The 16,956-nt window shown below is 45.3% G+C and overlaps 1 protein-coding gene across 1 annotated transcript in view; it reads right to left on the bottom strand.

Annotated features, from left to right (window-relative positions):
* Positions 1-16,956, bottom strand: part of ASB18 (ankyrin repeat and SOCS box containing 18) — a 167,441-nt gene that overhangs the window by 111,709 nt on the left and 38,776 nt on the right. Inside the window, exon 2 of the mRNA XM_069225556.1 lies at positions 4,575-4,842. Within this exon, the coding sequence (XP_069081657.1) occupies positions 4,575-4,842 (268 nt within the window). The remainder of the gene's footprint in view (positions 1-4,574; positions 4,843-16,956) is intronic.

Raw genomic sequence — 16,956 nt, forward strand, 5'->3', positions numbered from 1 at the left:
CGGCTCATAGAAAGAGAGATCCCTTGTACTATGGGTCACTGCCTTTTAGGCTGGTTTCCACATTCCACTAAAAATAAAGTCTCCGATAGATTTCAAGACTTGGCCTTTTCCTTGGCTAGGCGAGAGATTGCGATGTCTTGGTAAAACCCAAGGGGACCCAGAACGTCCCAATAGAAAAGTGAGGTGTCCAAATGGGCAGGTAGCGAGGGGAATATTCTCCATCGAGAGGCCAAGAGAGGAATCAGACCCCTAGAAGTTGCAGAGGGCTGGGAGATGTTAATTGAAATTCTTACGGCCAAAACCCAGACTGGATCATCCTCCTAATGGACTCACGGGCCAAGAGGCTAGAATGACGCAGGAAATTCTGGCTGTCAGTGACCTTTCCTAGGGCATGAAATATGGGATCGATAGGGTAGAATAAGAAATAGTGCACTACCCCTAGCTTTAGGTACCTGACCACAGATTGTCATGACATGCACAGCTCCTCTAAAAGAATTACCACACGACACAGGGCTCACCTGGGGAGGGGAATAGGGGCGGGACACGGGAGGGAGGTTAATGATTAGTACTAATTTATGGATTTACTGTGTATAACCATTAAGGTCTGATATTCTGCAGATGTAGGCCAATTGTTCTGCTAGTTGTATTTTTGTGAGATGTTTTGAATATTTGCCTACTATCTGATTGAAAATTAAAATTAAAATCACAATAAAATATGGTTTAAAAAAATAAAATATTAAGTCAGTTACCTCCCTCTGCACTATCTGCCGCACAAGAAAATACTGCCTTAGCGACGAAATGGAAGGGATCAGCCCTATCAGAGTTTCTATTGATGAGTCTTGAGGAGGTAGAAAATATAATAAAATCTGCCAAATCAGGTTCCCCATTGGATCCTGCCCCTCCCAATGTTCTAGTGAGAGACGGGAAGACTCTGTTAACCATGTTGATGAAAATTCTCAATCACTCATTGCTAACTGGTTGTACTCCTCAAGCTTGGAAACTCTTGATAATAAAGCCACTGTTAAAAAAAACCTGAAGCTAACCCTCTAACAGCAGAAAGCTACAGACCCATTTCCTTGCTACCACTTATAAGCAAGATTTTAGAAAAGCATGTAAGTAAGCACCTCTCTGACTTCATAGAAGACCAGGGCATTCTGCACCCCACTCAGACTACCTTGGAGCTGGAGCAGTACAGCGCTACTGGCAGCAACAAAGGAAATTGTGGAACAAGGAGATTAAGCGCCATGACAATGCGGGGTCTTAGCACCACTTTTGACACTGTGTCACACCCACTTCTTATTCAGAGAATTAAGTAAGCAGGAATCTCATGGGACGTACTTAGATGGCTGAAATCGTTCCTAGGGGGACAGAAGTATTCAGGTGAGCGAGGGCTCCTGCTTCTCCTACATTTATCCACTAAATCAAGAGGTTCATCAGGGCTCATCCTTGAACCCTACATTATTTGATTTGTATTTTTGGCCACTAGCTGAGATTGTACAATCCTGTGGCCTAGCCTTAGTTTCATACCCTGACGACACTCAAATCATTATGGCTCCTACCCCAGAGACTAGTCGTGTTTCCTCCCAGCTTAATTCCTGTCTCAGTGAAGTTATAAAATGGATGTCAAGGAGCTGTCTCAAACTCAATGGTGATAAAACATAGTTCTTGGGGTTTGGAAAGTACAAACTTAGAGGATGGCAACTAGGATGGCCCAAACAATTGGGAGACCCTCCCAAACCTGCCCCAACGATTAGGAGCTTAGGGTTCCAGATCAACAAGAAACTATCTATGGAAACTCAACCTCAAAAACTTGCTGGCTCCTATTTTAGATCCCTTATAAAATTTCTACAGGTACTATCACCCCCAACGAGGAGAACTGTGGTACAAGGTTTGATCAATCTGTGCCAAGACTACGGGAACTCCCTATTTTTAGGGATCTCAAAGTTTGTAATAAACCATCTCCAAGTAGTCCAGAATGCAGCAGCAAGAATTCTGTATAAGATCCCAAAGCACAAATCTCCCAGACAAGCCCTAAAAGGTCATCCATTGGCTTCTGCTGGAGAATAGGATCCATTTTAAGGCCATATGTATTGCTTACCGGCTACCCAGGGGAGAGGTACGGTCATTATCCAGAACCTACTGTCTGCCTATGCTCCAGGAAGAACCCTTCAGTCAAGCTCCCAGGGACTTCTGTCAGTGCCTAGGGTCAAAAGAGAGAGGTACACAGGCCGGTCCTTTTCATTTCTGGCCCCGAGGCTGTGGAATAGCCTCCCTTCTTCTATGCAGAAGCAGCAGTCTGAACTTGTGTTTAGAAGTCTCCTTAAACCCCATCTCTTTGATCTGTGAGTAGCAGGTAGTCTAACTGGTGATCGGGAAGTGGGTGTTCAGTTAGCACTGGGATGCCTGGTGTGGGTAGCCATGCGCGATAGAAATCCTGTTTGAATTGAATTGAATTGAATAGGGATTTTCCAAAGTCCGCTTTATAGTCAGAGACAAGAAAAAACAAAAGGGTTTCGTCAGCCTGTATATGGCATAGCTAGGGGTAGGCAGAGCATGCATTCACATGTGTTTTCTGTCTCATGGTGGTATTCAGCTCACAGATAATTACTGGTATGTGTATGAGGGCAGGAGATGTAATCCCTAAGCAATATCTTGGAACTGCTAAGCAAAATAATTTGAGGGAACACAATTGTCTGCACATACCTCAGTGTACAATTAGATAAACAGGACATCTATTTCACCATCACCAATTTAAACAGCAGTACTACTGTTCACTTTTCTGGAAATAGATAGACACCCGGTAAGGCAATCCTTCATGGACTTCGATGGTATAATAGCACAAAGCAGTGCCTTCCTTGGAATGCTGGGACAGAACTTGGAAAAGAATCGGTTTCTGTGTCTTGGAGGGTGTTTTTCTGCTTAGGTATTCATGTTAGATGCCCCGGCTCTGTTATAAATGGATAGTTATAAATGTGGTACCTACGGGGAGCATTGTGACAATGAAATGAAAGCCTGACATGAGCAAAGATATCTGAAAAGTGGCCATCTTAGTGAGGTAACCTGCCTGCATGTTTGATAGGGAACAGGGAAGACCTTCAGAAAGGATAGGACCAGGGCCATTGGAATGATGTGATTCTGCGGCCAAGGTGATTTTTGTATAATGATGTACTTGCCACGTAATCCATCAACTGCTACATTATCTGCAGATTTTAACAAAAAAGAATGTTTCTAGCTCAAACTGATCAAAAGTTTTAAAAAATATGGCGAATTGGGGTCCACCATGCTGGAACTCTTGTCACAAAGTTTGACTGGTCATTTTTAAAAGTTGTTTATTGCTGTGTTTAGGCACTAAGCAGTCACTAATAACGTGAACTTTTTTCTCAGACGGTGTTACTAGGTGTAAAAATTAAAAAATAATTAAGTAATACTCTCACAAAATGTGCTGGATTGTGCCACATAATTTACCTTTTCTTGCTGCATAATTTGCTCAGCCCTGCTGCATAGTTTGATTATCTTCTGCTGCATAATTCAGTGGCCCTGGAAAGGACTATTGTGCACCACGGATGAGCTAGTCATCGAGGAGGAAGGAAGCGCTGGGAATGTGTGTTGTGCCAGAGCAGAACAGAGTCACTATTTAAAGGAACTCTTTATCGATAGAAAAGAGAGCTACACACTTACCCGAGGATGGAAGGCAGAGCACTTTATCTAGGCAAAGGGATTCTACTTCACACTCAGGAGTGTCTGATCTGGGCCATATTTGCAGAAAATCAGGATGAGATAAATGTATTGCTATGAGGTGCAGTTGTACACTGGTCACAGGTCTGTCCCAGTCCTCTCCATTGCATCATGGTAAATGTGATTCAAGGCTGCCCATAACTTACAGTTTTTCTTGTGGTTGTTTGAGGGTTGAAGCGCAGCCAGTGATGTTAGCACTTGATACAAGTCTTGGGCAAGAAATCCTTTGTGGGAACATGACCTGCTGCTTACTGTATGTGTATGAGTGTAAACAGCTCTCAGGTGGCTGACGCTTGTATATACCTTGCTAGAGGGTGCAGTAGTACATTGGCCACGGGTCTGTCCAGGTCCTCCCCAGTGCATCGTGATATATGCATCCCGGCATGGATCAGACCCTGTTGAACAAAGGTTGGGCAGTCTTGATTTGGACAATATTTTTTTTACTGTCCAAAGGATCACATTTAGGACAGGTCTTGCATCCAGAAAAGGAGTGCTGACTATATTTTACCAAGAGGAGACAACCACAAGCTACGTAATACCACAGTGCTGCAATGAGCTCACAATTATATCAGTCTACTGTAGGAAAGTTATTGTGCTAAAAGATGCTTGTTTTTTTTCATGCCATTCCTCCAAAAAAGGAACCATTCATTGTATTTATTTCTGTGGGGCTGAACTCGCCACAGAGGTAGCTGCGCATTTACTGCCCTATGATGTGTGATGAGTGCACGAGGTTCTCAGCTTTAGAATACATGACTACAGTAAGGACACAGGACATGAGAAAACATAAATATGTGTTCAATGGACGCGCCGCCCAATTGACGTGCTTCGCTGTAGCTCACCGAAGCGTGTCCTCACTGGTGCAGAGGTGAAGCGGCGTCAGACCCTCGTGGCTCAGCAGGTTGGGGTTGGCCCTGTGCTCGAGCAGCAGTTCGGCACACTCGGTGTGGCCCTTGGCACAGGCCTCGTGCAGCGCACTTTGCCCCCCTGGAGCTGCATTGGGGTCGGCTCTTCGGTGCAGCAGGTAACGCAGGCAGTCAGTGTAGCCCCTGCTAGCAGTGATGCACAGGGGGTTGGTAAGCTGCCTCTTGTACTCCAGTGACCAGAGACCTGCAGCAAAAGAAAGCACAAAGGAAATAAGAACTTAGGTCGATCCAACCACGCAGGCGGCAGCGCTTTAATACCAATATACCTGACCATAGCACATAAAGAGCCAAAGCCATGTTTCTAAATACATCCAAGCATCTCACTAAAGTGTGACAGGGCTTCGTCCAGCTGGCTCAGAGCAATCCCCTAGACACAACTGACCAGAAGGTGTTAACAGAGAAAAGGCCAGATGTTCCAGTACCAGGTCAACTCAAACAGGATGCAAGGGCAGCCAAAGGCACAAACTCAACACAAGATAAGTGAGCATTTGACAACAGGACTGATCACAGAGCATAAAGGAAACGAAAGCCATAATCCAAAAGAGAGCGAAGACTGGTATATCTAGCATCTGGGAATACGCACCGCCAGGAGCACTATCGCTGAAACAATTTGCCACTAGGGGTAAACAGAGTAAAGATGATGGCCCTAAAACCGGCTTAGCGTAGAGAAGACCGTTGTCAATTTAACAAATTGCACAATATAAAAGCTGCCAACGTCATAACTCCAAACGAAATTGAGCATGTGACTAGGGCCACTGGAATCATCTGGCAGGGTAGGACCAAATTTTGTGGTAGTGTTGGCTAAATTATGCAGCAAGAAAAGGCAAATTATGTGCCGTAATGTGCCACATTTTTTGTTAGTATTGCTTCCTTATATTGCCACTTTTTACACTGGGTAAAACTGGGCAATGATTTCACCTCATTAGTACTAGTTTAACCTCAAATACAGCAATAAGCAACCCAAAGAGGACCAGTCAACCTTTGCAAAGAGCCTTCCACTATGCAGCAACAAACTCAGTGTTTTTAGTAAGTTTTGATCAATTTGAAGTAGAAAGAACTTCTTTTGTTACAATATGCAGATTATGCAATAGATGATGGGGTATGCCACCTATGTGGTTAATCCATAATTATGAGAAAAATACAGCAGCTGCAAAATCGCATCATTTAAGTGGTCATGCGTATGACATACCCTCTGACTCAACACAAGTGACCAGAATTGATCATGTGATTGAGACTCAGTTTATGACCCCCATGAAGCAAGTAGAGTTGAGACCACACCACTAGACAGGGCTGGCCGTGGGATAATATAGATCTAAGGACATAATACCAGATATGAGCGGCCTTGTGACTGAAGCCAAAAGTTAGCATCCAGCTAACCGGATGTTACACATAAAACCAAACATGAAACTCTAAACGGAACGCTGCAATGGTCAGGCAACCTGTCTGCCTGCTGGGGTTAAACAATGCCTTGGCCACAACTCTAAATACAACTATTGTAGTGCATGTGACATATCTTTTTCTGAGGAGACAATTGCCCACTTCCACCCCTGCCCCTCTGGTCTCTCTCTGGACAATGCCCACAGCTGGACAGCTGTAAGTGAGTGAAGTCAGTGAGCCTGTTCGGAAGGGTTCTCTCGCAAGAAACGCTTGAACAAATTAGTTCAAATAGTGCATTTCACAGATGAATTCTCACCTTACATTTGCTCAAATAAATAACCGCTGAGAGGGCACTCAAAAAAGACACCTGTGAAATATCCAAGTACTTCCGTGGTTTGGTTTCCGGGAGGGGGCAAGGGCATGGTATCAAAGATGCCTCACACCTCCATTTGAGCCCCTGGTCTGATGAGCTGTGCCCTGTGGCACAGCTCACCACAGGGCTCTCTTTCTGTCTCTGTACTAGTATCTTGCTCAAAGTTGCCAGTCCCTTTGCCGTCCTCTTGAATGTTATTGAGATGACACAACACCAGTAAGAGGGCCGAGAAGTGACAGTATCATCCTTTGGAACTTTCAAACGCGGGGCTTTTGTGCTCACATCAACTCAGCATTTCACTTTACAGAGACGGATAAAATGAGCTTGGAGTCCACCAGCATAACAATACGCAGTTTTTTAGTTGTTTTGTAAAGCACTTGCTTGTGCCAGTTTCTTTGTAGGACTGATACTGTAGTGAGGCTTATACATGGAATGCTCGTCCAGAGTGCCTAGAAGGGAAGCACTTTGTAACTACATGTGAAATCTCTGTTGACTTGACGAACACATTCAGTTCCAAGCGACCTAGGAGAAACAAGACAGTGTCGATAGTTGCAACCAAAAGCGCTTACTGTACACAACTGTGCTTGAAACTCTTTTAGTGACTCAAATGTGTCTCCCAACAACAAATCATGTCCGTCCCACAACATTTTTTGTTACAGGTGGCCCCTGAACTACCAGCATAGTGGGGAAGCTGAGCCATCTCTCAGTTTACACGTTATACCGTAACTGCTTGATCGACAATGCTTTGGTTCACTAGTTTTTTGTGGACCTCTACAGGTCTGCAGCATCCATTCAGGGGGTCAGGTGACCCACATGACCTCCAGACATTATTTTCTGTCAATATTCCAATTAATTTTGAGATAAATAACTGCATATATGTAGCTCTTCCGATGATAGTAGTTTCATCAACTACTAGGAAGGACTAGGGAGTTCATGGGTTTATACAGTATATATGTCTGGGTTCTCATTATGGAATGTTGTTTCTGGTTGTTTTTCTCCAACAAAAAGGCTGTTTGGGGTGCAAATAAAGCAATGTTATACATACTGTTAGCCTTTGTTTCTCTCAATGTAGCACTCGGAGAATCAGCATTGCTAGTTCTGGACAGAGCATGTGTGACTGCTACCGTCACTAGTTACAATCAAACACACTCAGACTGAAACCAGCAAACAAATGTCTTACTAAAAGCACTTGAACTGCTAATGATTTTCTAGACAATCTTACACATCTGAACACTTAGATAGCCAGTGTCCTAATCGCTCAGTGATCTATGCATGGCGGAACAGGTAGACTGCCCAAAAGGCCCTTTCAGCTGGATGTCAAACATTCCACTGCTTAACATCTGAAGTCACTTACAGACTCCAAGAACCAACACTTCTTATATTTGAAAAGGGGCATAGCTCCCTGGTTCAGCAGAGCTTGAAGTACTTCCACAGGGTGAGTGCCACATCCCAGAAGGCGCTATGTGCTCTGGCACAATGAGCACCTGGTCTTCTGGCTTTTATGCAGTCACTATCTTTGTCACCTTTTCGCACAAAGATTTTGCATGGTCTTCAGCTTTGTCAATAACAGGCTTAATAGCTTCCCTGTGTCATTCCGAGGCCAATGTCAATCCTGTTATCACTTCAGTCCCATCACTTCAGCAAAGAGCTCTGACTTCACATGATTACATATTAATATGTGAAAAAGATCTGAATCTTTTACCAGGGTTCAGTTGTTTTCATATTTACACATGCAGTTACAGAGGGAAGTAGATGGCTCGAGTTCATATAGTGTGTATGTGTTTATGTATTTTGTAATACATTATTGTTCACGTACAAATCAAAGAAATTGCTTGGGGATCCCTGGCTTCAAGTTGTCATTCAGTGAGATCCACAGAAACCATAAGGTTAAGAACCATTGCCTTAGTGCTTTTTGGAGTTCCTATCCCAGGCCTCCGAAGAACCATAGAGAAATGGGCCTCCTGTCATGCTGCCTGGGAGATGGACAGTTCTTTAAGGGGGAATCACATCACCTCCCCTTAAATGCAACACAAATCTTAAAGAGTTTGTGTCCAATAAATTGTCCATTACCTTATTTTCAGTCCTCTACTAGAAAGGTAGGAAGGTGCATATCAATTCTCCACAACATTTTGTGATTTCTATGCCATAGATGTGGCTCATTAGGCACAGGTGAGTCCCCTTGCCTCCAACCATCACATACGTTCACGCATACATACTCTCACTTACATTCACACATCCATATTGAGTGGGAGAACCAACAAATTATTAGGGAGAGCTGAGTCAAGGTTCTTGTTTGGCTCTTGGAGCTGTGCATAAGCTGAGCCAGGAGAGCATTTTGCATGTAAATCGTGCAGCAAAGTGTGCAAAAATATGATAAAGCTTATTCAATTATTTTTTTAAAGTGTATTTCTTTTATGTGCTGAAGTGTTTCATGTTAGTAATCAGATTATTTAATGGCATTGGAAGATATTCATGTTTTAGTTTTAAGCAATGCAAAAATTTCACCCCAGGATATGGCAACAATGCCATTTGTGAATTAAGAGGCAAGTCACTTGTCATGTGTACCCTGCATGTGGTCTACCTTATTTTAATACATGGAACAATTCAGCAGCATTATACTCTATTAAATCAAACACAAGACATTTGTGTATAGTGCACAGCCTGAATTTGCATGTTTGATTGCACTTTCATATGTAATAATGAAGAAAAAGAAGGCTTGGTGAAACAAAATATTTGCCTAAAATCACACAATTTGGATGAGCAGGGAAGTTGGCATTGACTCCAGTTAATCTGGTTCCACACTGTGCAATTCAGACCCAAGATGGGAATCTCTCTGTCCCTCTCCATTTTCAGGTTAAGAGTCCAAGACCTGTTGTATACGCTTTGTGGGCTTAAATCCCGCCCATTGCTTTTTATTTGTTACTTGGTTTGTCCTTCCAAAATGCTTCCTTGCTAGTGGTGAATCATTCCTCTTTGTCCCTCCTTGTCATTTTTTCCTCCCATGGAGCATGGACCAAGTACTGTATCTTTACACTTTGGTTGTTTATCTGTTCGTTGGGGGGACTATTTATTTTCTTTCCTGCTGGTGTTTTGGTGGGTTCCTCGTTAGGAGCACCTGTGTTTTCCTGTGTTTTCACTTGCAACAGCACTGTTGTAAACAGTGGTGTAAAACATGTTCTTATCTAGTCACATTTGTGAAGCATTCAAAGGAGATCAAATGTCAAACTGCATCCTCACCTTCACCAGACCATGGCACGAAGTGCTCCGTACGCCGGGAAGAGCTCTCCCACACTTCTTATCCCTCTTCTCACTTGTTGCTTGATGCCTCCTGGATCCACTTGCTCCTATTCTTCCCTAACTTCTGGGAGCCTTCACACTCTCTCCCCGCCGCTCTCCTCCTGGACTTCAGCACTCCTCTGCTTGGCACCCTGGGATAGTTCTCTTTTGTTGAACTCTCCATTCTCTCCCTGTGTCTACTCCTTTCTAAATATTTAATTGTGTGAATTGGCAGCCTCCTGTCTGCATGTGGAGTGGCCCGGTCACTGATAGCCAGGGGGGATGTGACAAAACGCAGAAGTCTTCCTCCACCTGGTCTCTCGGTGTTGGGAGCTGAGCACCATATGAAGGAAGCAGGTAGATGAGGCCCGAGGTGCCCCAGCCGCTGTTGCATCTGCCTGGGACACCAGAGGAGAGGGGAGTAGGAGGGAGTCTCAGGTTTGTTTTCCTCCTTTCATACTCTGTTTATAATTTTACATTTTCTTCATTGTCTTCCCAGCACTCCCCATCTCCCAGGACAGGACCTTGTCTCTCTCCATCTGTCCAAGACTTCCCTACCCTCTTTCCCATGTTCTATTCACTCCTCTTTCGCACTCGCATCCCTCCCCAACTACTACCTATCTTATCCACCTCTCCCTCTTTGTCCTTTGCCCCTCTTTTCATCTCTTCCTTTCTCTCTCCCTCTCTCCATGACCGCAACCCTCTATGGTTGGGCTCCTCATCGTTCTCCATGTATATTCTACCTGCTCCCCTTTTTGCTGTTTTCCTCCTTCCAAAGCTACTCTTAACACCCTCCTCTTCCCTGGTTCTCCTTCCACTTTTTCTCTACTCCTACTTTCTTCCCTTGGCAGCTCTTTCTTTCTTGCTCCTCCTATTGCTCCCTTCTTTCACTTCCAGTTCCACTTGTTGCCCTCTCTTCACCCCTTCTCTCACTACTCTCTACCCCCTTTTTCTTCTGTTTTCTACATGCACCCCCATTTTGTTTCCTTTCTCAACTTCTGAATCCCTTCTCCCTCTCGCTCTTTGCAGCACTTCATAGTGCTGTTTTTTTATCCCACTTCTGTTATCTTTCCATGCTCATTTTCTACTTATTCTGTTCTTTAGTCCTGCCTCCCTAATGCACACCCCTACTTATCTTTCTCTTCTGCCTCCTTCCTGCTTGTTCTTTTTCTTGGTACTTCTCCCCATTCCCTTCCTGTTTCTCTTTATTTACTTTCTTTTGACCACCTTCGGATTTCTCTTTCTTTCCACTTTATCCCTTTTCTCCCCGTGTCTTCGGCCCTTTAAGAGGCTCTTAAAGTTCTAATACAGTCCATATAAAGGGAAGAAGAGTGCCCTGTGCGCAGTCTGTGTGGCACAGAGTCCATGTACACAATTGGGGATTGTTGCTGCCTCAAAGATATGCATAGGAGCCTAATTCAGTTCGGTTTGTACTTGTGATCTTCGTGGTGCACAGTACACACATGTGTTGAAAGCACTTCTTGCAGTTTTCTTCCAGTGCTGGTGTGTAGCTTCCATTTGGTGCAGAGGTGCAGTGGCGCCCAAGAAGCCCACCGAACCCTAACAATTGCCGTATTTCACTGTTCAAACCACAGCTGAGGGAAAATTTACTTTTTTTGCACTGGTGCCCAAGACATACTGCCTAAGCCACTGGTGCTGTGTACACAGATAAACACCGCTGTGTGCCTGTACGGAAATCAAAGCTGTTGCACACTGAGCTATGCATGCATTTTTAATGTCCCCTCTCTGCTACCTGAAGGGTCATCCACACAGGACGTAGCCAGAGGTGAATCGGTAGACTAGGTCTGACGGTGTGGGAGGAGAGGCCTACACACCAGCAGCATGGGCGGGTGCACGTGGAAGGAAGGAGGGGAGCCCAGGCGAAAGGAAACTGTAAGAGGAGGATGGCAGTGCTGGTGGGGTGGCAACAGATCTAGCAGGGCCAGACAGTAGTGGCTTCAGACCGCTCTGAAAACAAGGCAGGAGTGCACACACACGGTGCAGCACTGCATAATGGAGGTCTCTCTGGCACTGGACAGGTCCAGTTTCGCAGGGCCTTTGAATGGTGTAGACGATCAGAATGTGCCATTGGCAAGCAGGGTACTCTTGGGAGAAACTGGTGTGGGATTAACCCCCGGGGAGCCGGTGTCAGGCAGACCCAGGAGCCTATTGCAGCCTCTGCGGTGCAGGGAGGCCCTTAGCCCTTCAGAGGACCCCACGTAGCAGAAGACCCAGTGCATTTCTGTAAGATATGGGAGGCAAGGTGGCCCTCTTGACATTCTGTAGGGGGAACATCAGTTTAGGCTAAGGCACTGACCAGGCCATGTGAGCAGCGCCCTGGCCTGCAGTAACCAGGGCACCAATTCAGTCTGAGGCCCTGGACTGCTGACCTGCAGTGGTCCCACTAGAACTAGATGGCAGCAGTGTGGTGCCCCATGCTTCCCTAGTCTGTATGTTATGATGCAAATATTCTGTTTTCGTTGGTAAGATCCATGTGGCCTATTACTGTCAGAACCCCACCTATCTCATCTGTCGTGACATAGAACAGTGCAGGGCCAGGAGCACGAAGAGAGCGTTGTTCAGCGGAGAGCGATGGCGCAACCACTGATTGAGAATGATTCGCATTTCACCTCTTTGGGACTTCCAGCTGACCCCTGCCCTCTCGAAAAGCTGATAAAAAAGCTGATGGAAGTGGCATGCCATCCAGGCTCAAGAGTGCCCTCGCTCACCTGGAAAAAGGACACAACTGGATCGTTGGCCCGGAGGGTTAGGATTGCTGAATCCTAACAAATGATCTCTACTTTGTACCGCCGATGTTTTGTGAAGCTCCTGCGGTGGGATTAGAGGTGGTTGCAAGTTCGTGATCTGTGCTGTCATATATCACCCGCTGTATGCATTAACAACAGACTGCCAGGAGAAGTGCCCCAGTGCTTGTTTAAATATTAGCAGTTTCCTCCATTGGTCAGTAGCTGCAAATTTCAGAAAAGCATGAAACCACTTTCAAACGCGAACCCCCACACCGTTACCACTCGCACCCCCGCCCCCCTCCCCCACGGCTCACCAGAGTAGTACCATCCCCCTTGCAGTCTGATGATTCATGTAAAAAACTGTTTATTTCACCAAAATTGGCATTACTCATTTTAACAATTTAAAAAAGGCGAAAGGCTGCGTCACCCTAGCTGAAATTAGAACACGCGGCCTTGGAGGGGACGGGGTTTGGGGTGCAGAGTAGTTGCACACAGTTTGGGACAGCAGGTTTATTAACCCACAGAACAGCACTTTTTCAGGCGATAATATTGTCACAGATTTTGTTCGAGAGATACAATTGATGAAGCAGTCTTCTCCGGTTGGATCACCGGTTTCTAGCACAGGTACATTCTGCTGTTAGTGTTTGACAGTTTGTGCCCACTTATCCGGGTCTTTTTTGCTTGGTAATTTCTCACTTATTGTAATGTAAGCAGCCCAGAATGCAAAAGGCCATCGCATGATTTGTCACATTAGCTGCGTCATGCGGCAGTGAGTAACTGTGTGATGGTAACTCGGCTCATTGTGAAATATTTTCCACAAAGGTCAAGTTGACGTGGTTCTATATCGTACCTGGCTCAGAGAGATTCACAAAGGCAGCACACCACCTACACCTAAACCGTACCACTGCTCTACTCTAAGCCAATGCACTTTACTCTGTAACATCCAGACTTGCACTCTACACCAATCCACTGTATGCCAGTCTATTCTACTCTGCATTACTGCACTCTACACAACTTTACGCCATTCCACTCAATTCCACTCAACCCTGCACCACTCCACTCCACATTACGCCATATCACTCTACTCTGAAACAATCTGCTCTATGCCATTGCACTGCACGTAAACTACATTGTATGCCACTGAATTCTATGTCACTAAACTCTGATACACCAATGCACTCTATACCAGTCCACTCTACTCTATGCCACTCCACTGTGTCCCACTCTATGCGACTCCACACTATGCCACTCTAGCACACAACACTCTCTGCCACTCCACAACGCTCAACTCCACTTTTCGCCATTTCACTTTTTTGGATTCAAGGGTCCCAGAGGACCGTGAGTGGAACAAAGCTATGCATCTGCCTCAAGCCTGGCTTGCCCACTACTGTGGTCATACAGTCAGACATGAAGACACACATGCACTTGGTCACTCATGCTTGCTCTGACACTCATCCATCAATGTCAATTTCTAAGGCCATTCTCTCTCTCTACAAATCAGCACTGGTCTATTTTTTGCTATCACTTTCCCCCTTGTTCTGTCTCTCCATTGCAGTGGCGTAACGAGTCGTGAGGGGGCCCCTTGCAAAGTACATGAAGGGGGCCCCCTGACTCAGTCAAGAGATTTCAGACCAGTGGCTCACAGTCCTTGCACAGTGTACTGTGCTGAGGGGCTCCCCTGGAGTTTTGATCCCCTTGCACCGTGGGGGCCAAAGGGGACTATTGTTACACCAGTGCTTCATTGCCTCTCGTTACATCTCCCTCTCTCTTCTCACGCACTTTTATCATATTTCTTCCCCTTCCCCTTAAATTTTCTCTCTTGTTATCTTTTTTCTTCATTTTCTTTTCTCTTTCCATACATCAATAACGCATTCTCTGTCCCTTGATGCCTGCCCTTCCCCATTTCATTACTTCCTTGTCTTATGCTCCTTTCTTTTTCTTTCCCTGAGTCTCTTTATGCCACTTCCCTCCTTCTAGCACCTTCTCCGCCTCTCTTTCTCCCCATTCTTTTTGTCAGTTGCACTCTTGCGCTCTCTCAGCATTTTATGTGTTTCTTCTGTTTATTAGGTTGAGCTGTTGTAATCTGTTCTGTGGGCTTTAACCTCGCCCACCTCACGCCCATCACTTTCATTCATTCCTGGGCTTGCCTTTCAAAAATCTCTTGATGTCATTGGTAAATGCTTTACGTTTCTTCCAGCCTTGAGGCTGTTTTGTTACGCCTTGCAAACTTAGCCTGTTACATGGATCATTGCATGATTGCCGATGTACTCCAGTGTGGGCAAACTACTTTTTCTTTTGTCTCTTTTGTCTCTCCACGTCGTGCTCCATAGCGGCCGTGGCACTCACAGCGTGAACTCGATCTGCGGTATTGGAGTGCTCATCACATTGTTCACACTGTTCCCTAACCAGTCATTTCAGTTTGCTTCTGGCTCTCCCCTTCGCCCTCCATAGCTTTAAAAAAACACTTGTAGTTGGTAAATGGAAGTGCTTTAATTATATGCAGGGCCACTGGAATTATGTGGTAGGAAAAAAACAAATTATGAGGCAGGGTTGACCAATTTATGTTGCAAGAAAAGTCCAGTTATGAATTTACAACACCAGTAGCTCTAACTCAAGCAAATGTGACACCTATTGCATTGCAAATGCTCATGTTTCTTACTTGTTCTTTTCTAACTTTCTCCCTGTTCCAGGTCTCTTCCTCATTACCTCGTCCTGACAATATGCAGCTTTAAACATTGAGTATGGTTCATTTTAAGAGCTTATTGAAGCTTCCGATCTTTGATTTCTAGAGTCAAAGTGGGCGAATTGATATTATTGGAGCAGGGGTGTTTTCTGTTATTTCATACCAGACAGGCCATATGAGGGAAAAGCAGCGAGGTAGACCATTCTGACCTTTATCTGGGGCATGTATGTAAAAAGATTGTGAGCTGTTAGTTAACCGCCCCTAAAGCCACGGTCTCCTTAGGTGAAAATTGCCCTCAATGGGAGGACAGCCGATTTGCGAGCATCTCGGCGGCTCCTTCGTGGTCCTGACAACTTTGGAAGATGTAGCTGGGTGGGAGCAGGAGAAGGGCCTCAGTGTGTCCTGCAAAGGACGTGCCATGCCGCGGGAGCCTGAGAGCTGTCCGCTCCCGCTGTCTGTCTTCTCATGAGACACGGAGTTACGGAGCACCTGCATACGGCTGGTCAGCACGGCCAGACTCAAGGATGTGGGTTAAGGGATTAGGCTGTGACTCTCATGTTTGGGGCGGAGGCTGCCAGGAATGTGTATTCAGAGGCGTCGTCAACCACCCGATTCAGCAGCTACAGCAGAGGTGAAAGTCTTGATAGGCCTCTGCCTGCACCTCAACAGACAAATGCTCATAATCAGCATGAACGGATGGGAGGGTGAGAGAGTGAAAGGATGGATGTAAGGATGGATGAGTGAAAGAATGGATGGATGAATGAAAGGGAGGGTAGATGAACGGCTGGATGAAAGGATGGGCGGATGGAAGAGTGAAAGGGTAAATAGATAGAAGGATGAGTGATAGAGTGGGTGGATGGATGGATAAGTGAGTGGATGGATGAGTGAAAGGGTAACTGTATGTATGCATGAGTGGACTGATGGGTCAAAAGGTAGATGGATGATTGAAAGGATGGGTGGCTAAGTGAAATGGTGGATGGATGGATGGATGAATGAGAGGGAGGGTGGATGGATGATGGAGTGAAAGGGTGGATGGAGTGAAAGAACGAATGGATGAGCAAAAGGATGGATGATCAAAAGATGAATGGATGAAACAGGATCGATAAGTGAAAGGATGAATGTCAGAGTTAAAGGATGGGGTTTGATGGATAGGTTTGAAGATGGATGGATAGGTTCAGATATGGATTGGCAGACAGATGGACGGACAGAATGGTGACAATGACAGAGGAAAGATTGAATGGATGACAGAATTTAAAGGTGAAACGGTGAATATCACCAGGTGGATGGAAGGAGAAAGGATGAATAGATAGATGCTTGAATGGAAGAGACAAACAAGCTCTTCTGGGGAGGGTCGCAATGACTTGCTTTGCTTTCTTGGAGCCGTAAGCGCTTTGGCTGAAAGAAGGGCATATTTTTATATTCTGGTTTCTCGCTAGTGTGTATTTACCACAAAGTGGGAGACCAAACAAATAAGGCCAGATCCGGAGACTCCGCTTTCGACCCAAACAGTTCCCACCTTTTCATAAGTTTGGGTGGGGTTGTAAAACTTGTTAAGCTTACCCCAGCCTGTGATAAGGTGGGAAAAGGTGGGGTCAAAAGGTAGTGCAAGGATAATAATACACAGGCCGCATTCTTAATGCTGAGCTGTACAGCCCCACATTCAAAGCAAGAGAGACATTTTTGGCTAGGGCCCTTGAAGTGCTTTTTGCACTTCAGTGGGAATTTGGCACTGCCACAACCATATCCCCACGCATGTTATGTCATGGTTGCTGGTCAATATCCTTTATTGTATTTCCGAAACAAAACTCAAAAGCTGCCCATTCTTTTGAAATACAAAAAAAG

This window comes from Pleurodeles waltl, chromosome 3_1 (genome assembly GCF_031143425.1).
Source record: "Pleurodeles waltl isolate 20211129_DDA chromosome 3_1, aPleWal1.hap1.20221129, whole genome shotgun sequence".
NCBI classification, from domain to species: Eukaryota; Metazoa; Chordata; class Amphibia; order Caudata; family Salamandridae; genus Pleurodeles; species Pleurodeles waltl.